Raw genomic sequence first — 21,578 nt, 5'->3', positions numbered from 1 at the left:
TGTGGATTAATCCGCTGCTGGAAATAGTCCCTTCCTCCTGTTTGATTAAAAACTACTGTGAGCAGCTGTTTCAGTAAATTACTGAACCTTTTTTAAAATGAAATATGTTTGTGAGGAGCTTTTAAAGATTTCAGTCCCCAGTAGGAACCAGTGGACCTGGAGCTGAGAGATGGACGAACACTCAGCTGGTTTGGATCAAACATGGGTTGTTGTTTTTTTGACAAGAAGAAAAATATAGAATAACAGCAGGTTTATCATTTAAAGAAAAAATCCACCATCATCCTCTGGCACAGTTTAATCTCATAATGTTTGGTTCATAAAGAAATTTACTTTTATACCAAACCTGTTTTTTCTTCATTTCCTACATTTATGTTTCTGTATTTCCTCTTTATCACAGATTTTTACCTGTGCAGTTGTTGAGGGTCAGTTTCAGCATCGCAGCTTGAGAATGTGCTTTTATTGTGAAGGGCTCACTGAACCCAACATATTCTACTTATATTTTCTGAAACATCTGAACATGAAGTCACAGCATCTGAGATCCAAGACACATGGACCAACGAACTGAATGGAGGAACAACTTCACGGTTTAGGTGGATTTTTCCATTAACTAACAATAACACAGGAAAAGTTCAAACTAACACGCTGATGTTCACACTCTCATACATCTTCTCTCTCTCTCACACACACTTCCACGCAGTAAATAAATAAGGTAAAATCCTTCTTCCATCCACAGGTGTCTTCCATCCTGGTCTTCAGCTAGCACCATGCTAGCTGCTGCGTTTAGTCCCTCCTGCCTTGTGCTGCAATAAATTTAGTATTTGAAGGATGTTGCTCAGAATTCTTTTGCACTAAAGGAACAGTTGGATCTGGATTTCAGGGATAACACTAATCCATTTTCTTCTCAGAGTGATTTTAAAAGATTAGCATGAATTTCAATTTTGTGCGTCAAGAACCAAGATAGGTCTAGTGGTTAGCCTAGCATTAGCACAAAGACTGGAAACAGGGGGAAACTGTTAGCCTAGCTATGTCAAAAATTAACAAATACACTTTCCAGAAATCTTCAGTTCTGTCTGATTTCCACGCTGCAGCTGAAATAGAAATAAGAAGGTGACATTGTGGTTTTAACAGCAGTTAGCGTTGGAGCTATCTGTTGACGCCATGTCTGAACTCAGTGGGGGAGCCAGGTGTGAGCTCTGTTTTTACTCTTCAGTTTGCTAAACCCCACGGACTCTTGGATGGTTTTATGACTAGCTTGTTTGCTAACAAGATGCAACAAAATGAGGCAGCTCTGAAGCTAGCCCAGGCTAACCGCTTCCCTTAGCTCCGTTTGTAACCTCAACGCTGTGATTCGTCATGTCACGTTCTCTAAAAGCTGAAGCTCTTCTGCTTTTCTTCTTTGGATGTGTGTCAAGTCCGCTGTGCTGGAAATACTGGATTTAAACGTTGGTTTCTCCCCCAACAAACATTACACCATTAAAGGTCATAGGTTATGCCGTAGGTGGCTGTGCTTTTGCCATCAGAGTCGCTCGACTTATGAACGACCTGCCCAACGAGATGAGGCAGAATCAGTCACTTCTTTTAAATCACTTCTTACAACTCATTTTTATAGACCTGCTTTTATTTGATGTTGTCTTCTTATTGTCTCCATGTCGCCCTTTCATTGCTTTTAATGTGTGTGTGTGTGTGTGTGTGTGTGTGTGTTTCCATACGACAGCTGCTCCCTCTAATTGTCCTTATTTATACTGAAGCATATGGTTTCTCCTCCCTCTGTAACTCTACCTCTCCTTTTGATTCATTTGTCAAAGCACTATGTGAACTCTGTTTTTAAAAGGCCATATATAAATAAAGTTATCATAGGAAGGCAGAAAACGAGATCACAAATGCACCTGTGTCATTTTTAACAGTGTATCTGAGTTTCTGGGGTTTTGTAACTCGCTCTGCTGAAACTGTTTTTGATGGTTTTCATTACGTCGTAGTTCCAAGCTTCCTAGATTGCTGATTTGTCCTGCACTTTGTTGCACGCCGTTTCCCCCTGATTCGAGTCTTTGAGCTAAGCTTAGCTAAACACATCCTCGACCTGTCTCTGCGCTGGACGCATGGACTTTGAATTTATATGAATGTTTTAAGGAAGATGTCTAACGAGTGTCTGATTGTTCCTTCAGCCCTGTCCACCCCTGCTTTGAAGCTACGCTCCGCAACTTTTCATGTGGAGCTTCTCTTTGCTCTCGTACCAGCAAAATCATAAAATATCACTAAACTCGAGATGTTTGATCATGGAGGGGTTCAACCAATGTAGGAAGTGACAGATTGAAACATGAAAGCAAAACTCCCTCTGGAGAAAACCGCATGTCCCTTTAAACAACTTGTACCAGACATAAACCTGCTGTGTGCGTTAACCTACACATTTCAAACTGTTCCCTTCTTGCTGGCATGTGAAGCTGCCAAAAAGCAACGTTGCCGAGTGCAGCTCTAAAGCAAAAACCCTTTAAAGACCAGCATAGCAAACAGCTATTTTCTCTCCCTCTCTGATAAAACAATACAAAGACCAGACCCTCGCTGACTTGACGCACGCCTTCAGGAAAAGGTTGTCTTTCTGTTGTGATGCTGATGTTCAAAGGTAGTCCTGGTACGACGGATGTCCTCTGCTTGGTGTTGGGTGTGTGGACAGTGCTACGATGATCTGACTCAGTTGAACGCCTCCTTGTTGATCCACATGAGGGTCCGCGTCTCGTTGGGCTTGCATTCGTACTCGATGCTGCTGAACTTGTTGCCGAACTGGCAGTGCTCCCTCTTGTAGTAGTTGTAGTATTTCGCCTGCCAGACCGTCTCGAACGTCCCCGCCTTGTTGAACTGGACAGGAAAGAGAAACTGCGTCAAACACACTGCAGCAAAAACAACGACTCTGGTCTTTGATCTGATGCATGAACTGAAGTCACTTCCTCCTCCACTCAGACTAGTTCCAGTACATCCCTGTTCATCCAGAGTCACATATCAACCATTGTGTCAAACTTTGTCATAAATGCTGTGAAGTGTTTTATGAGTTAACCGTGACCTTGACCCTTGACCTTTGACCACCAAAGTCTAATCGGTTCATGTTTGAGGCAAAGTGAACATTCATGCAAAATCTGAAGGGATTCCCTTGAGGAGTTCTCAAGATATTGAGTTCACAAGGCCAAAATCATGTTTTGTGAGGTCACCGTGAGATTTGACCTTTGACCTTTAGCCACCAAAATTTAACCAGTTTTTCTGAGTTCAAGTTCAAGTCAACGCTTTTACCAAATTTGAAGGAGTTCCCTCGAGGCATTACAGAGATATTTTGTTCACAAGGCGAAAACCGTGTTTTGTGAGGTCACTGTGACCTTTGACCTTTGACCTTTGTCACCAAAATCTAATCAGTTCATCCTTGAGTCCTAATGAATGTTTGTGCCAAATTTGAAGAGTTTCTGTCTAGATATTACTGAGATATCGTGTCCACAAGAATGAGACCTACGTACTGACAACCTGAAAACAAAATGGCTGCCGCTCTGACTGTCGCTGTGAACACTGAGTCAGCGCTCTACCTGAGATCTCCTGACGGTGACTTGCTGTTGTGACTGTCTCACCTCCATACTGACTTGGACAGGCTGCCGGTCTCCGCTCTTGGTGTGCGGGACGCCCTCAGTGTCGTACTGGCCGTGATAAACCACCGAGTCATCGTCTCTGGACTGCTGCTCCAGAGGGAAGATGATGCCTCCGATGTTCATGTTGCTGTGACGAAGAGGAAAAGGAGGAAGAACACGTGTGACGCTCTCTGAGGACAGGACAGGACACGCCTCCTGATGACCATGATGGACGTTAGCAGCTGCACTAATGTAAAGTAATGCAACTACCTTTTCAAGTAAGCTACAGGTGATGACAGACTAACACACCTAAAAACACACATCACATGACCACCTACACTGAGCATGTGCGAGCCGGTGTAAACAGGAAGTATATTGTATTAAAAGAGAGAATGTAAGTGAACAACAGCTGATAGCAAAGACAGCAAGGTCAGTAACACTGTCATTCATCATCATGTTGTATTCACCACTTGTAGTCGTCGCTGATGAGATCCAATCAGGATAGACCGTGGCTGTGACCTCATCGTTTACAAAGGTCTCACTTTCTATCCAGACTACAACCCAACCCCAGAGTTTTCAAAATAAAACACAACTCCAGAGTTTCCAAAAAAAAAACACAACCCTGGGGTATCCCAAATAAAACACAAACCTCCCCCTGGAGCTTTCAAAATAAAACACAACCTCAGAGTTTTCAAAATAAAACACTGCTCAGGCAAAAAAAAAAAAGCAAGTAAGCAGGTAATCAAATAAAAACACTGGACCTGACTCGACATTTGCACCAAAACGTAACCCAACATCATCAGCCGCACATTGCTGGTGGAAGCCCCGCCCATCTGGACCCAGCATCCAACCATCGCACGATTTAGTTTCTCTGAGTGTGTTTTTATTGGATCGCTCAGAAAACAGTCAGCCAATCAGAAGAGAGGCTCTGAGTCCATGTGGGACGTGGAGCATTGACAGCAGTCAGTACCAGCCTGTAGCTGAGCTGCTGCTTGGCTCCTCCTGCGGACTTGGACCGGCCCTGACAGAACCTGTCGGATCAGCTGGACCCCGCCCTGCTGGACCTGAGCCTCAGTGACGTCACTGTAACTGATCCATGAGACTGGGCATCATGAACATGAGCACCTCCTGTCACAGAGGAGCCTCCACACATGATCCACACATGATTTATTCAAGCGGAGATCAGCAGGAGCAGGAAGAGGAGGCCTGCATCACTGTTCCTGCTTATTTTCTATTCATAAACGTTTTTATCTCTAATTATAGAAGCTGATCTAACCGTGACCCTTTAACCTTTTTATTTCATTTTATTTCATATTTCATTTCATGTCATATAAACACGTGATCACGGAGAGAACCAGAGATATACTGATTTAAATCGGATTCCTTCTTACGTGGCCTCGACGGTCCCAGGCTTCACCACCACCTCGATCTTGTATTTGGAGCCTGTGAGCAGCTTGATGGTCCGGCTCTGGCCGAACCGGGTCCCGTCCACCTTGAAGAACACGGGTCCCTCGTTGGGCTGGATCCGCAGGGAGATGGAGATGTTGATGATCGGGGGAACGTCGTCCATTGTCCCGGGTTTCTTGTGGTGTATGGGGTCGCTGTCTGGTCCCGTGTCGAGGGAGGGGGAAGCGGATGATGCGGTGATGCTGAGGAGGGACCAGTGTCAAGTTAGACGGAACACGGCTTCCGGTTACATCTTTCAAAATAAAAGCGGATTGTTTTCATAATGGATCAATCCTGTTATTCTTTCGATTTATCGATTGTTATGAAAATTTTCCAAGGCCTATTTCAGCTTCTTTGGTCAAAGCAATAATCCATAACTCAATCATATTGATTTTACCTTTTCATACCTCAACTGATTCATTTTCTCTCTGTTAATATTTATATTGTATTTTATATCGTTTAGTCAATTATTAAGTTGATTGACAGTAAATTTGTTATTTCAATTAAATTCATCACTTCACTAATTTATTCATTTTACAAGTGATGCTCCTCCTCCTCGTTTTTCTTTCATGTTACAGTGAATTATATTTTTGTTGTTTCTGGAAACTGTTTCCCACTTTTTTCTTGTTCATTCATTACTTGAGAAGATGAGTGCAGAAATAACAGGAGATAAAAACAATCATTAGCTGCAGCTCTGTGATGCATGAAGTACATTTACTGAAGTAATGTCAAAGTAAATGTACGTGATGAGTACTGCTGCGCTCCTTTCTTCAACTTATTCTTCAATAAACTCCTCCCCTCCAGAGGAAGAATTTCTACTTTTGAAGTGTGTTTATCTTTGCCAACAAATATATATGTGGAGCTTCTTCTAAAGTAAAGAGACTGGTGGTTGTGAAATCTCACTCTACCTGGACGGACACAATAAGAGAAACAACTTCCTGTGTGATACACTCCACCATCAGCAAACACCTCCTCCTCCACTCAGACCAGCTGCAGGTCACATCCTGTTTATCCAGAGTCACAGAAAATATGAACCATTTGTCGCACCAACTTGTTGAACCAATCGTTGTGTGAAGTCTTGAGTAATGGCTAAGTGTTTTCTGAGGTCCCTTTTTTCTGAGGACCTTTGACCTTTGGCCACCAAAATGTAATCAGTTCCTCCTTGAGTCCAGGTGAATGTTTGTGCCAGATTTGAAGATCTGAGACATCGTGTCCACGAGAATGAAACGAACATATGGACAACCTGAAAACAAAGTGGCGGCTCTGACTGTCGCCGGGCGGAAGAAGAACAATGTGAAGTTGACTTCACTCGTCTCTGACACTGTGTCAATAAAAACTAGATCATGAGCTTCACAAACATGTGATTTATTGCATCTCAGCCATATTTACATCAAACAGCTTTTCAGTAAGAATCAATTCCAGCCAATAATGTTTCTAGATCATTTTCATCCTCCATGATTCTTTTTTCTTAAAAAAGTAAAAAATGATATGTACAGTTTGTTTCCTCTCATAAAACACAGAGTATAAAATATACATTAGCGTTAAAAATCAGACACTCTGAAGTGCTCGAGGTGCGTTAAATAAAATCCTCAACGGTGGCGTCCGTCATCTGTCCAGCTCGGCCTGCAGGATCTCTCCCCACGTCTCGGCGTCCAGCGGCGTCATCCTCCTGCCGCTCAGCTCCTCCGCTGACCTCACGTGGCTGTACCGTCCTCTCAGCCAATCGCTCTTCAGACAGCTGCGAGTGTAGTTCCTCACTAATGTCACCTGCACAGAGGAGACAGCAGGAGGTCAGAGGTCAGGTCAGAGGATGGGGGGGGGGGGGGGGCGCCTGGAGCAGAGCCCCCACCTCCCTCAGTGAAGAGATTCACACTGATGTTTTCTGTTCATCACGTCAAGGTCGAAGAGCAGCGGTTCCCAACCTGTGGGGCGGGGCCCACTGCTGGGACGCCAAGGTATCACATCATTTGCAAAACAGAACAAGTTCGATGAAAAGATGTAATTATATAAAACCAGCGGTTCAAAACCTCAAAACTGTGACAGTACGGAGGACAAATGATGCTTCTGAACACTTTTTATTTGAATGGTAACGATGAAACATCCAGGTCTGAACTGACGGACGTTTCTCTCTGTCTGAGATCACTCGTTCATTCTCCATCCGACTCTTTCCTTCTCATTTCATTTAACCATCAGTGATGATCAGTGATCGGCCTTTACACATTTTAAAGGTTTTTAGAAATCTTTTTGTTTTAAAACATTTAAAAATCGTATTTATATTTTCATTTATTTTTGTATAGTTAAATCTTTCCGGCCCACTTCCAATACCTTGGCGGCCCACCTGGGGGGAACCACTGATACTGACACTGAAACTTTTTCTTTACTTTTTTGATTTAGTCAAATCTAACGTCAGATGTTTGTCGTGCTGCTTCATCAGTGTGTTGTCACTGAGAATCTGAGCTGTGGTTGTTTTCCTCGTTAACGCTCCTGTTGTCCTGGTCTTTAATGTTTTCATATCAGAAATCTGTTTTTCTTTCTTGTAACTGTCTGAAAGTAACACAGATGGTTCCTCACTACACTTTTTACTAATGTAATTATTCATCACTATTTTCATTGAATTCTGGGTGTTTTATTCAGATTTAGAGAATCTGTGATCTTCACTCCTCTACAATGGGGCGAAGGGTTGAAATGGTTTCAAAACAATATGAACTTTGACAAATACCTGTCTGTGATAATCCACTCATGTTCCTCGGACTGTAACTGTCAAACCAGGTCTGTTTTTATGTAAATGAGGTTTATTGACCATAAAATTCCAAAGGAAAGTGTAAAAGTCGTGATAATAAGTTGGAATGACTGTCATTGCTGTTATTGGATAATAATTCTATACTTCATGTTTTATAAACAGTCGGACAGATCAGGTCAGGGAGGACAAAGGTCGCCGGAGAGAAAGACAGCAGCTCAGCACAAACTGAGCAGGTTACACTTCTCTTTCCTCCCTCTGTTTGTTTGTGTGTTTGTTTGTTTGTCTTTGAGTCGACCCACCTTCCAGGACAGCCCATCTCTCCGGTCGCTGTCGACCTCCCTCTGACAGACGGCTCGGACCAGCAGACACTGCTTCCTCCACAGCTGATTGCTCTCCTCGATGATGTCATGCCACAGTCTGCAGGTGCATGCGGCGCTGCACAGACTCTCCGCGTCCAGCTCGCTGAAGATCTTCACGCTCATCTCCGTCGGCAGCATTTCCACAAAGTTGTGAGGACGAGGTTCGCCGGCGGACGTCAGGGACGGTCTCTTCTCACAGAGAAGGAACACAGGCGACGTCCTCGTGGGGTCATGCTGCATAATAACTCCGAGTCCAACGGGTTGAGACGCCTGGAGACACAAAGGTCAGTGTGATGTCACCAACTCTGCTACAACACACACTGCAGCTGCTCCGCCCTCAGGTCTACTGCTGAGGGTGGAGCTTCCCTGAACCAATCAGGGGAGAGGTCCAGCTTCAGACATAAACCTTATCACACACTTCAGTCATCTATAACATGTGAAGCTTCGTTTCAGTTCAGTTTGTTTTCCTTTCCACACGTGAGTGGATGTACAGGATAAAAAGAAACGGACTAAAATAATCAACATAACACGTACCACATGGTTTAGAATAGAACAGAATAGAATAGAATAGAATAGAATAGAATGGAATAACATAGAACAGAATAGAACAGAATAGACTTTATCGTCCAGCCCGGGACAGGACAAGTTGTCTTTGGTCTGACCCAGAGAAATAAAACATAAAAAACGAAATAAAGTCAAATAAAACCACGTTACATCGCATTAACAACAAGAGATATCGGTCAGTCCAGTGTATTCTTCCGCCCTCTGCTCAGTTACACAACAACATTAAAGCCTGTTCGGTGAAAACCCAAACTCACTGTTTCGGTTGTAGTTCCCACTGTAGTGAAACATGCTAACACACGCACGGGACAGGAAACTGCTGGGAGGATGTGTCAGAGAGGGACTGAACACATTTCTTACTGCGACATCTAACCTGTATATTCACACATATTTCACTAGAACAACACAGTCAACACGAGTGATGACGTCCTGTGGTGTGATGGACCTTGTGTCCCAGACACGTGCGTCTAGACACAAAACGACCCAGAGCAACATTTCCACGTCAGTAAAAAAAAAACCCACAAAAACAGCAGCAGGCACTTTAATTAATTTCCTGCTGGGTTTGTTAATGGACACAGCTTTAGTTTCTGTATCACAGAGTCCATGTGTTCAGTCTGTGTCCGTCTCACTTAACAAAAGCAGGTTTGACCGTCGGAGCCCGGAGCCCGGAGCCCGGAGCCCGGAGCCCGGCCCCCGCCCTGCGGCTAACGGTAACACGGTTAGCTCGACGGCGACTGAACACACCCGCAGCTTTCAGACCCAACGCTTCTTAATCTTCACGGAGGAGCAGTGGCGGTAAATAGCTGCCGGTGTTTTTAACGTACAGACGGAGCAGTGTCGTGGTAACGGCCGTTTCTTACCTGCGGTGTGGTCGCTCCTTGTATTGCCAGCTGAAGGTTTAAATGCCTCAACGGCTGTTTACACACGTCACCGTGTTTTTGGTGAAGCGCGCATGCGTACAAGCGTCGCACTCCCTTTAATTAAAAAACAACAACATTTGAATTTATATTTTCTCAGAATGAAGTCACTGAACTGTTTTCTGTACACCATCTGAGGGATCCGTACGATGTTTACGTTTATGCACCGTAACCTGTAGCAACGTCCATTTTCTCCCGTTCTTCATTGAGGCGATGCTCAATAATCCGCTAATTTAAAACCGCATTCTTGTAAAGAAAAACATTTATCCACAGAAATATAGAAGTTTTCATATTTTCTGTATCACTTGCAGCGCTTCTTCAATTCGGCGTATGGCTAACTGAAAATACCGTTTATTTGCAGTCTGTTTTAAGTACTGCTTGTTTTTAAATGGAGTGACTCAAAATCGTGGCCAAATAACGTTCATGCAAAATCTGCATTTGAGGTTTTATTCTGTCTCTATTTCTTTCTTTATATCTAGCTATTGAAATCCATAATATGACAACAGAGGGACTGAAACGAGATCAACCAAATCAATAAGTTTGATTTTTGATAAACTAAAGTAATGCACAGTTCAGACATATATGCCGAATTAAATATTGTTATCGATTTATCAATAAAGCGTCTTGACGTTTATTTCATAAACACAAACATTACGTTAATGAACAAGAATATGTAAAAATGAGGAATTCTGCCGGAAATCTTCTGACCAGCGCCACCCGTGTGTACTCTACTGCGCATGCTCCCCAGCAACCCGGAAGTTTTGAATTGTGTTTCTGATTGTGAAAGTTGTTGTGTCTGTTTTGTCGCTTTGAATTTTAATCTCAGGGGGGTGAAACTATTGTCCGGCTTCCCGCCACGACAGGTGGGCAGAGGTAAGGGTTCACTGCTCGTGACCTCAGAGCAGACTTCATTTCATTCTCCCGCTTAATTATCTCCAGCATCCACATCTGAATGACGCAGCCTCGTTGTTGTGTTTTCTACCAGTGAACCGGGGTGAAGCTGCCTCCCGTCCTGCGCCCTGAGCAGCACATGTCCGGCTTCGACCTCGTCCCGGTGGACGGCGGGGCTCCCGTTCACCTGCCGTCGGGAGAGACGGTGCTCGGCAGGGGGCCCCTCCTGGGAGTGAGTCCTCCTCAGGCTGTAGTTTGGTTTAGTTTATTAGTTTAGTTTAGTTTGATTCCAGCATTACTCTGTATTATTTAGTGGTTACTCTACTCTGTATTGTATTGTTTTCACCTTCAAACTAACTTTATTTATAACACTTAAAAATCCTCCTTTAACTACTAACACATAACAAACAAGATTGAATGTTGAAATAAGAAAAATGAAAGAAAAATACTAATAGAGAAAGTTGAAATTATAATTAAATAATAAGTAACTGAGCAAGAGATCAGAATAAATTATATTCAGACATGAGTTTATATTTCGGTGACATAAGCGCTTTGACATTTCTGTAGAGAAAATTCATTTTTAGTCATTATTCATTCATTCATTGCGTTCCACATTTATGTATAGGCTATAATATTTTGTCATGATGATGATATTCTTAACAATAAATTAAATCTGCTTGTTCTTCATGATGACTGCTGACTGGAGTTAAAGAGAATAAATCTGAGCTGATGAGAAAAGCTTTGCATCAGTTCTGGATGGAGTCACAAACATGAAACAGCTGCTCTGATGTTTCTACATGTACGTGGCTCTGCTGAGGTGAATTGGTGCATAGCTTTAAATGTTACTGCAGCAAGGAATTGTGGGACAGCATTCCTCTTTTCCTTAAACAAATTATTAATTTTTTAAAAGTAGATTATCAATATAAATATGATAGATTTACTATGTTGTTATTCTAAGTCCCAAATCCACAACCAGAAAAGATGAGCTCCTACAAAATAAAAGTGAGCAGGATGTGAGTGTTGGATGTGAGCTGCAGGTCTGTTACTGAGCCACTGGAGGGCGCTGTCACACTGGTGACATGGAGGAACAGGTTGTGTCATATTGGATGATCTGCACTGTTAGTAGCATCTCAAGTCATGAGCCTGGTAAGTCTAAAGTACAACATGTACAGGGCTCATTACGTCCATTTTAACTGTATTTTTTACAATTTATCTGTTTATTTTGAGTAATAATTAATAAGATAAAAATAGAATAAAAACCAAGGTAAATCATGAGTTTATAGAACTAACACTGTTGTCTGCAGCTCATTTCTCACCAAAGTCAGTGAGCCTCCCCAGGGGAAATCCAGGTGTTCATTTCTGTAAATACTTTATCCTGTGACGGAGCAAATGGCCGGTCCTGTGGAGTTTCGGTCCTGATGGCAGCTCCAGAGGAAACGCTGGCAGAACCATCAGCATTCTCTCTCTGCGGACCGAGAATATCCGCAGCAAATTTGATGTGAATCCAGTAACTGATTATGTGTAATCAGTATCCGTCAAGAGTGTGATCTATTTCTCTTTTTTTTCATCCCAAAACAAACCCGTCTTGTGTCCGGTCTCGTTGGTCTTCACCTGGTCTCAGGTCAATGACAAGAGAGTGTCCAGACACCACGGGCTGCTGGAGAACCTGAACGGACAGCTGCGTCTGAAACCGGTAAGTTTGTCTTTAGTCTTTACGAAGACGGAAACATACGCTCCGTCTCTTTCTCATGAACACGATATCTCAGAAACACCTCGACGGAACTCCTTCACATTTGGCACAAACATTCACCTGGACTCAAGGATGAACTGATTAAATTTTGGTGGTCAAAGGTCAAAGGTCAGTGTGACCTCACAAAACACGTTTTAGCCATTACAAGTTTCACACACATGGTTCATAATTTATGACTGGATAAACAGGGATGTGACCTGGAACTAGTCTGAGTGGCGGAGGGATATGACCACGAGTTGGTCGTGATCGGCCGACTTTCATTAGAATTGAGTGAATTAATGCTTCTAGTCATTGATCACCTTCAAACGATCAGCTGAGGTTAATACTCTGAGAGAAGCTCTGTTGCCAAAGGCCGCCAAAACAAAACAACATGTCGGCCGCATGGGATTTTCGCAAAGTGTGTGAGACTTATAAAAACATACGGCATCTGCAATGATGACAAGATGATGATCTCGCTCCTAGATGATCAGTATCGGTATCGGCAGCAAAAAAAGTGATCGGAGCATCTGTAGTTTCTGCGTCATCGTTTCCAAAGATCATTGAGATCATTCGTCTGAGGGGAGGCCCACAGTCTCAGACTTCAAACCTCTGATACATGGGACCTTTAAAGAATTTATATTTAATTTCCAAACATTTGTTTTTGTGTCCAGATGAAAAAAGATCACGAGAGTCTCAGAAGGAGTGGTCGTCTCACTGATCCCTGAACGGCAGGAAGTTCATTTATCCTGTTTGTCAGAATCAGTCACTTTCTCAGCTAATGCATTAAATGCTCAGATCTTTATTAGTCCTGAGGGGAATGTCGGGGGTGGGGGAGACCAGCAGAGGTCAGATCAATGTTAGGAAGGAGTAACAGTGTTGAAGTCACACACACCTCAGTTAATACTCATTTGTGTGTAATTGCCTTGCCTCGCGTCTCAAACCGTCACCTCAGAAAAATAATTAACACTTCACAGTGCGTCATTCATTTTTAATCGTGAGGTGGAATCAATTGCTTCAATTATACAGTCTCTTGATCTCACACTGTAAAACCCACAGCTACAGATATTCTTCACTCAGCAGCCCGAGGCGCTGCGGCGGCGTCCGTTAACCATCATTCCTGCATCATAAACAGAGGAAATCAGAACACGGGCGAGTTTTTCTTTTTTCCATCTGTATGCCGGCTGCTCATTTGGCTGCAGGGCTGCGAGTGGAAAAGGAAATTTTCTGCAGATAACGAATGATTGGTTCTGAGCTGGAGACTAATCAGGTCAGTCGCTCTGACCTTTTAACAGAAGTTTGGAGCTGCAGCGAGAAATATTTCAGAAGTGGACTAACTACAGGGATCAGTGATCCTGCAGGTTCAGGTGTCCCTAATAAACTGTGTCAGACTGTAGGAGGTGTCCAGAGTGAGCGATGAAAGATGGTGGATCACAGCGCTACGATATGAATAGAAAAAAACAAGACTAGGTCCAAACCCAGTAAATGTCTGAACCGCTGCACGTCAAGTCCTGATTTCTTTTTAACTGCGAAAGTTAGAGACACAATATCGAGAGAGAGAGACAGAGACAGAGAGAGAGAGACAGAGAGAGAGAGAGAGACAGAGAGAGAGAGAGAGACAGAGACAGAGAGAGAGACAGAGAGAGAGAGACAGAGAGAGAGAGAGAGACAGAGAGAGAGAGAGACAGAGAGAGAGAGAGAGAGACAGAGAGAGACAGAGAGAGAGAGAGAGAGAGGATGACATGCAGCAAAGGGTCACAGGCCGGACTCGAACCGGGGCCGCCAGGGCAACTACTAAGCCCAACTGTCACGTGCTCCAGCAGGTGCTCCAGCAGGTGAACCAGCAGGTGCTCCAGCAGGTGAACCAGCGGGTGAACCAGCGGGTGAACCAGAGGGTGAACCAGCAGGTGAACCAGCAGGTGCTCCAGCGGGTGAACCAGCACGTGAACCAGCAGGTGAACCAGCAGGTGAACCAGCAGGTGCTCCAGCAGGTGAACCAGCAGGTGCTCCAGCAGGTGCTCCAGCAGGTGCTCCAGCAGGTGAACCAGCAGGTGAACCAGAGGGTGAACCAGCAGGTGAACCAGCAGGTGAACCAGCGGGTGAACCAGAGGGTGAACCAGCAGGTGAACCAGAGGGTGAACCAGCAGGTGAACCAGCAGGTGAACCAGCAGGTGCTCCAGCAGGTGCTCCAGCAGGTGAACCAGCAGGTGAACCAGCAGGTGAACCAGCACGTGAACCAGCAGGTGAACCAGCAGGTGCTCCAGCAGGTGAACCAGCAGGTGAACCAGCAGGTGAACCAGCACGTGAACCAGCAGGTGAACCAGCAGGTGCTCCAGCAGGTGAACCAGCAGGTGAACCAGCAGGTGAACCAGCAGGTGAACCAGAGGGGGAACCAGCAGAAAGACTATCTTTGTTATTCAGCCTGTCAGTCAGAGCTCAGCCTCCGTCTGGACCCACAGTAGTTCAGTCTTTATCTACGGCACAGACTTCTATCAGAGGCAGGTCTTTGTGTCTGACTCCCTCTGTCAACATTATTGTGAGTGCTGATAATGTTTTGGCTCGTCAGTGTAAATCTTTTGTGCTATTGATACTAAAAAGACGCGACCCCTCACACATCCGTACGACAACCCGTCTGAAGGTTTATCCTCTTGTTGTTTCGATCTTCAGACCCACATGAACCCGTGCTTCACTCAGTCGTCTCCTGCCGACGTAAACCCTCGACCTCTGAAGAAAGACTCCTGGTACCCTCTCCGTCACGGAGACTTTTTCTCTCTGCTACCGGGGCAGTTCGTCTACAAGGTGGTGGCCGTGGGCGGAGCAGAGCGCACTCCCAGGTACTTACATGTCAGAAAATGTTCTTTTCCATGTCAATACCTCACGTCAAGATCAAAAGATGAATCATTTTACCTGTGGGTCTGTGAATAATTAAATGAGGACGGATGAGGCTGCTCTCCACTCTCTAATGAAGTCTCATCTTTTATCTTGCAAACAGGACGGTGTGGGGGCGAATGGGGCCAGTTGGAGTGTTTTTGTTGACTCAGTTTAAAGCCAACATTAGGCAGAATGTTGATTTATGTCTGGAAATCTTTTATCTCTGAGTTACCATCCCCTCCATTGTCCTGATGCTAGCTCTCCGTTTGAAGTGTAGATCAAAACGCTGGGAGAGGACACTCAAGCAAATGTTACCACTGTTCAAACCGGCCGAGGCTCATGTAAAATTCATACTGGGATTCCAGCTTGTATCTGAGCAGCAGCATCAAGAACTCACAAGTTTCAGTTTCTGACACATTTCACACAACAGAGACTTTAACTGTTGAATTATCATTTTAAAGTGTCTTTGTCAAATATCACTTCCTATAGAAACAGTCAGAGTCTTGAAGAAGAAGAAGAGGAGGAACTTCCTGGTTCTCCCGAGCCTCATGTGGAACCGGCTCATCCAGTAATAACTGACTGTGGACAGACTCCACCTCACCAGGGGCCGATGTTAGCAGCTCTGTCAGATGAGGATGTCAATGACAAACGCAACAGAAGTTTCAATAAGGTTTGACTCAAGTAACTTCATCAGCAGAGAATCATCAGCACTTAAATAACATCGAGACAAGAACATTTAATCATTTATGGATAATTCAACTGAACATGGACAGAAAGGAACAAAATGTTAGTCTGATTATCAGACTGATAATCATTCACTCTGACATCAAGTTCATGTTCTTATGTCATTTTTAATCAACACAGAGGCTGCGACATTTGAGTAATATAAGCCTTTTTGATTTCTTTAACTGTCTTTCCTCCCTTTCGTCTGCCTTTTGAGATAAAGTCAAGTTTAAAGGAGCTATTTGTAAGTTTTATGCTATTGCTACATAGCTAACATTAGCATTAGTTTCAGGTCTTGAGTGACCAACAGTAAAAAACTGAAATATATTAATGATTATAAACAATTCAATGATCAAAATAGTTGCTGATTGATTATGTATGAATAATATTTCATCAATGGATGTAGTTGAATCAGTGAACATGGGCGGCAGTGCATTCAAACAAATGTGTGACTTCAGGAAATTTAAGCGAGCGGGCTCTATGCATCGTTGAGCTGAGCAACCAATCACAGGCTGGAACAAACCTGCAGGCAGCCAATCGTAACGCTGTTCTCTCTGTTGTTTGACACAGGGAGACTCGGCTCCTCCAGAGGAGGTGGAGGATGATCACAGTGACGTCGCTCCGTCTGTGAAGAGAAGAGTTTTACCTGCGTGGATGATGGCGGCGGCATCAGGTCCACACCGAGCTTCCTCCAGCCCGAGAGGTAACACCTTCCTCTTCCTGTCACATGACAACAGAGCAAAACTTTATTGATAAGAATCCTGAGCAGTTGTGTTTTTGGTGGCACAACAGGCCATGCCAGGCTTTCTCTTTCTGTCCAGATCTTGTCTTCACTTCCACACTTCCTCTTCACTGTCATCTGTCATTTCTTACTGACATTTCACACAGTGGAAAATCAAGCTGGAAGCACTTTGATATCTTTTTATAGACCCACCCCCCCATCCCACCTCCCCCTGCTGCTTTGTAGCATCAGTTAGCTTCATGGTCAGACCCTCAGTCAGTTGTTTAGAGCAGCTCCTGGTTGTTGAGTGTTAGCACAAGGTTTGAAGAGTCCAAATGTTTGTACATGTCACAATTATTTTTTTAAGTTGATAAATTAAAAAGTTAAAGTGCAGTAACATTTGCAGAAAGGCTCATTTTAATGTCTGTTTGCTGCAGGGGCTGGATTGACTTTTACACCTTTTACACTTGTATTTATCCTGAATAGACTGTGAGGCAATGAACTGTAAACCAGGTGCTCCTACAGGACTTCCTTTAAAACACTTGGTTCACTTCCAGCTGCAGTCAGAAAGTGTCTGTTGGAGGAACCAGGACCAAGGAGTGAAGTCTGTTTTCAGGTGATGTTATCCAGGGCTGCTGGGGGCCGGGACGCCGCCTGAACGCCTCTCACTTCAGACGCTCGTTGACCTCGGTCTCAGGGTGTCGCTCAGTCATGGAAAAGGTGAACAGGTCGACCGCTGTGATATCTGATGAACTGGTGTTAACACAGAGGTGTGTCGCCGCAGGAATACCAGGATGTTCTCTGATAATTAACATTAGATGACGGAGGTCTGTGTATGAGACGGTATTGAACAGCTACTGCTTCCTCTGAGTGTCTGTCCCTCTGATGTTTACTCTGGAGGAAGCAGCGAGTTCTACTTTGCTGGATGACGCCTCCGTGACTTATCACTGCCTCTTCAACCCGTCCATTAGCTCTGAGCTGAAGTGGACGGATGGAAAAGTTCCAGTTTTCTAAAGAGAAGCAGAGTTACAGAACAGTTATACACAACTGGACTGATACTGGACGGTTGCTAAGCAACGCAAACATTTTTGAAGACTCTGGGGTTGTGTTTTATTTCGAAAACTCACGTTGTATTTTATTTTGAAAACTGTGCAGTTTTATTTTATTTTGAAAACTCTGGGGTTGTGTTTTATTTTGATAACTCCGGGGTTGTGTTTGTTTTTTTGTTTTTTTTGAAAAGTCTGGGGTTGTGTTTTATTTTGAAAAGGCCGGGGTTGTGTTTTATTTTGAGAACTCTGCGGTTGTGTTTTATTTTGAAAACTCCGGGCTTGCGTTTTATTTTGAAAACTCTAGAGTTGTGTTGTAGTCTGGACAGAAACTGAGACCTTTTGTAAATGATGAGGTCACAGCCACGGCCTCTCCTGATTGGCTCTCATCAGCCTGGACTACCAGTGGTGAATACAACATGATAATGAATGGCATCCTTTGCAGACTCACCTCCTCTCTTAACAACAAACATTAGCATCAGCTGAACCAGTGTCACTGTCTGAGAACAAGTTCTCTGTGTTTCAGGTCAGTCGGCTGTCAAGAGAAGTAAAGCACCTGCAGGAGCATCAACCAGCACTAAACCAGCAGCAGCCAAAAAGGCCACGCCCACTGCGACTGAGGGGGCGGAGCTTAGTGAGGAGGAGAAGAGGCCGAGAAAGAGGAGGAGAAAAATAAGTGATGAAGAAGAAGACGAAGAAGCTGGAACCAAAACAGCTGAGTACAATTATTAACAAGTAGAGTCGGTGTTGATATTGAGGAGAGTTGTACTTTGACTGTTTGTTTGTTTGTTTATTTTTGTTTTCGTTTGTTTGTGTTTATGTTCTCCTTTCCATCTAAACTGAGTGAATACAAATAAACAGGTCTGTATAAAAACAGGAAAAAGAGATTATTTTTATGTTAGTCATTTCAGTTGTTTGTGTTGAGTTCATCATCACCATCATCATCATTATTATTATTAATATTAATATTGATTCAGGTGAATTTCTATGAGAGAAACTGCACCATTTAAACCATTATTGCTGAATTGGTCGTGTTAGCTTAGCATTTCGAAATAACTGGAAATGTGCTGAAATTAGGTCCAAATTATTTGGTTCTTTCCTGACCTGAAAAATAAAATCAAAACAAAATGTCCTGTTATCTGGAGATAATGGGATTAAAGATATATTATGGCCTCTCTCAGCTTCCGTAGTGATCAGTGTTTTCTTTTATTAATTAATTATATACTCAACAGTTTCATTAATATTGAAAATATATAACATAATAATTAAATAATTAAAATGTTGATTCTATCGACTTTCAGGACGTCCCCTCAGAGGAACCTGCAGTCCCGTTTCAGCGTGGATCCAACAGGTCTGAGGTGAGCGCCGAGTCTGACAACTTCACCATGGAGGAGGAGGAGGAGAAGGAGGAGGAGGAGGGCGGCGGCGGCGGCGGTGGGGAGCCCTCCTCTGCTGACAGAACCACCACGACACGAAGATCTGGCCGCGAGTCTGAGAAGGAGGACGAGAAGTCAAAGGATGGTCAACAGACGACTAAACGGGCGGAGTCCATCGGGTCGAACGGCGGCGCTGCGTCCACGTCTAGCCTCAGGACGGCGTGTCCGTACGGGAAGGACTGCTACAGGTGGGTTCACCTCTGAACACAAGAGGAAGTTAAAGGAGGACTGAGGATTCACTTGAAGTCCTGCCAGACGCCTTTCACTTTGATGTGACTCATTTTCCAACAAAGATTAGATGAAGCTCTCGAGCTGATGAGATGGATGAAAACCAGAAGCAGCTGAGAGCGATTCATCCTCAGAGATTCATCCTCACATTAAGATGAAGGATTATTTCAAAAACATGACACAGTTGTAAATGATCACTGAGGTAAACAGTCAAAGAACATTTAGGAACATATGTTTGAGTGGCAGGAAGGGAACCATGAGCAAAATCAAAGTCCAGCTGTGACCTTCATGACCTCTGGTAGATGTTCCCGCTCTTTGTTGTGTCTCGTTCCTCTTGAAAAAGCTTCTGGCTCATTGATAATCTCAGGGTCCTGGGGGTGTCCAGCTTCTGGGGGACAGCAGACGGGATGCAGCTCTGCTCTTGTGACGTGAGGTGAAACGGCCTGAAATGATCCATCAGACTGAAAACCTCTCACACCTCCATGTTTGTTCTTCCAGGAAGAACCCGGTCCATTTCCAGGAGTGCAGTCACCCCGGTGACACCGACTATGAGGAGGAGGAGGAGGAGGAGGAAGAGGAGGCAGATCGACCCGAGTGCCCCTACGGCACCGACTGCTACAGGTCAGACGTCGCAGCTCTGTCATTATTACCGCCAGATAAAAGGGAGTGAGTGAAAGGTATGATGGGAAATCTGACGGAACAGAACTGTTACTGAAATAACGAGATGCTGCTCATTAGTGGAAAAGGTGGAGCAGCTAAATCAGCTTCTGTCTGTGAAGATTTGACTGTTACGTTCAGTATCAACGAATCTGTGACTCGTCAAATTAATAAATTAACATTTACATTGATGGAGAACGTTTCTGGTCACAATCACATTTTCTACAAAACATACTTGCTTTTGTAGTTTAGTTTTACAGAAGCAGAATTTTTAGGAGACAAGGTTGAAATATGAAGCTACAGGCAGCAGTTGATTAGCTTATCTTAGCTTAGCATAAAGACTGGAAACAGGTAGCCTAGCTCTACGTAAACAAAAGAGTAAAAGTGTCTGCTGTTTTACAGCAGTTTTATACCAGACTGTTGTGTTTTCAGATTAAACAGACAAGTTGATAATTAATGATCTTTAGCTGCTGTTTCCAGTCTTTATGCTAAGCTAGGATTAGCATAGAGTTAGAGTTAGATAACCAGCTGCCAGCGACGGTCTGACCTGTGTCTCTGTGTCGCTCTGATCTTGGTATTAATGTTTATTATTAAACACAAACTGGACTTCGACTCTGACTTTGTTTCCCTCACAGGAAAAACCCTCTTCACAGGAAAGAGTACAAACACACGAAGAAACCAGGTACGCTGTTTGTTTTCTGTTTGTTTTTCTGTTGGTTTTTTATTTGTTTTCTGTTTGTTTTTCTGTTTGTTTTCTGTTTGTTTTTCTGTTTGTTTTCTGTTTGTTTTTCTGTTTGTTTTCTGTTTGTTTTTCTGTTGGTTTTCTGTTGGTTTTCTGTTTGTTTTCTGTTGGTTTTCTGTTTGTTTTTCTGTTTGTTTTCTGTTTGTTTTTCTGTTGGTTTTCTGTTTGATTTTCTGTTTGTTTTCTGTTTGTTTTTCTGTTGGTTTTTTGTTTGTTTTCTGTTTGTTTTTCTGTTTGTTTTCTGTTTGTTTTCTGTTTGTTTTTCTGTTTGTTTTCTGTTTGTTTTCTGTTTGTTTTTCTGTTTGTTTTTCTGTTTGTTTTCTGTTTGTTTTTCTGTTTGTTTTCTGTTTGTTTTTCTGTTTGTTTTTCTGTTTGTTTTCTGTTGGTTTTCTGTTTGTTTTCTGTTTGTTTTTCTGTTTGTTTTCTGTTGGTTTTTCTGTTTGTTTTCTGTTGGTTTTCTGTTTGTTTTCTGTTGGTTTCCTGTTTGTTTTTCTGTTGTTTTTCTGTGTGTTTTTCTGTTGGTTTTCTGTTGGTTTTTCTGTGTGTTTTTCTGCTTGACACCTGAACAGCTTCAATGATAACGACACCGTCTCTTTACTGAGGAACGTGTTGTTTACAGCAGCTTTAGCATCTTGTTGTGTCAGTTGACACGCAGCGCTCTCCACCTCCTGATTTAAGACGCTGTGTCGCACCTCCATCTGCGTTTATACTGACAGAGGGAGAGAGGGCTGTGATCATCAGCACTGATGCCTTGCAGTGTTAGAGATTATTCTGCTTCATTCCCACATTTCCAGTCATTTGTTACTTTGCAGACACAACATCCAAAGAAAACACAACATGCTTTTATTCACCGAACGTCTTCGGCTGTCGAGTTCCTCAAGTAACGTGATGAAAACACAGAAACAAACCCAGACT

General features: G+C 43.4%; 3 protein-coding genes across 3 annotated transcripts in view; 1 reads left to right on the top strand and 2 right to left on the bottom strand.

Moving 5' to 3' along the window:
- Positions 1-1,724: 1,724 nt before the first annotated feature.
- LOC111232971 (CB1 cannabinoid receptor-interacting protein 1-like) lies at positions 1,725-5,214 on the bottom strand. Its single transcript, XM_022760688.1, has 3 exons — positions 4,991-5,214; positions 3,603-3,747; positions 1,725-2,850 (listed from the first exon to the last, which is right to left on the bottom strand). The coding sequence occupies exons 1-3, from the start codon at positions 5,167-5,169 to the stop codon at positions 2,686-2,688; spliced, it is 489 nt and encodes a 162-aa protein (XP_022616409.1). The 5' UTR covers positions 5,170-5,214; the 3' UTR covers positions 1,725-2,685.
- A 1,185-nt stretch (positions 5,215-6,399) lies between these two features.
- fbxo48 (F-box protein 48) lies at positions 6,400-9,665 on the bottom strand. Its single transcript, XM_022760659.1, has 3 exons — positions 9,566-9,665; positions 8,085-8,414; positions 6,400-6,812 (listed from the first exon to the last, which is right to left on the bottom strand). The coding sequence occupies exons 2-3, from the start codon at positions 8,382-8,384 to the stop codon at positions 6,651-6,653; spliced, it is 462 nt and encodes a 153-aa protein (XP_022616380.1). The 5' UTR covers positions 8,385-8,414; positions 9,566-9,665; the 3' UTR covers positions 6,400-6,650.
- The window catches only part of aplf (aprataxin and PNKP like factor), a 13,369-nt gene continuing 1,200 nt past the window's right edge, over positions 9,410-21,578 (top strand). Inside the window, exons 1-12 of the mRNA XM_022760649.1 lie at positions 9,410-9,500; positions 10,449-10,495; positions 10,608-10,745; positions 12,135-12,206; positions 14,907-15,073; positions 15,600-15,780; positions 16,404-16,536; positions 18,127-18,314; positions 18,902-19,000; positions 19,043-19,224; positions 19,763-19,885; positions 20,557-20,603. Coding sequence (XP_022616370.1) covers positions 10,653-10,745; positions 12,135-12,206; positions 14,907-15,073; positions 15,600-15,780; positions 16,404-16,536; positions 18,127-18,314; positions 18,902-19,000; positions 19,043-19,224; positions 19,763-19,885; positions 20,557-20,603 — 1,285 coding nt within the window. The 5' untranslated portion in view covers positions 9,410-9,500; positions 10,449-10,495; positions 10,608-10,652. The remainder of the gene's footprint in view (positions 9,501-10,448; positions 10,496-10,607; positions 10,746-12,134; positions 12,207-14,906; positions 15,074-15,599; positions 15,781-16,403; positions 16,537-18,126; positions 18,315-18,901; positions 19,001-19,042; positions 19,225-19,762; positions 19,886-20,556; positions 20,604-21,578) is intronic.

The sequence above is a fragment of the Seriola dumerili genome, unplaced genomic scaffold (assembly GCF_002260705.1).
Source record: "Seriola dumerili isolate Sdu_G_001 unplaced genomic scaffold, Sdu_1.0 BDQW01000349.1, whole genome shotgun sequence".
NCBI classification, from domain to species: domain Eukaryota; kingdom Metazoa; phylum Chordata; class Actinopteri; order Carangiformes; family Carangidae; genus Seriola; species Seriola dumerili.
Note: the sequence above shows the minus strand (reverse complement) of the source record. Positions and strands in the feature narration are given on the sequence as shown.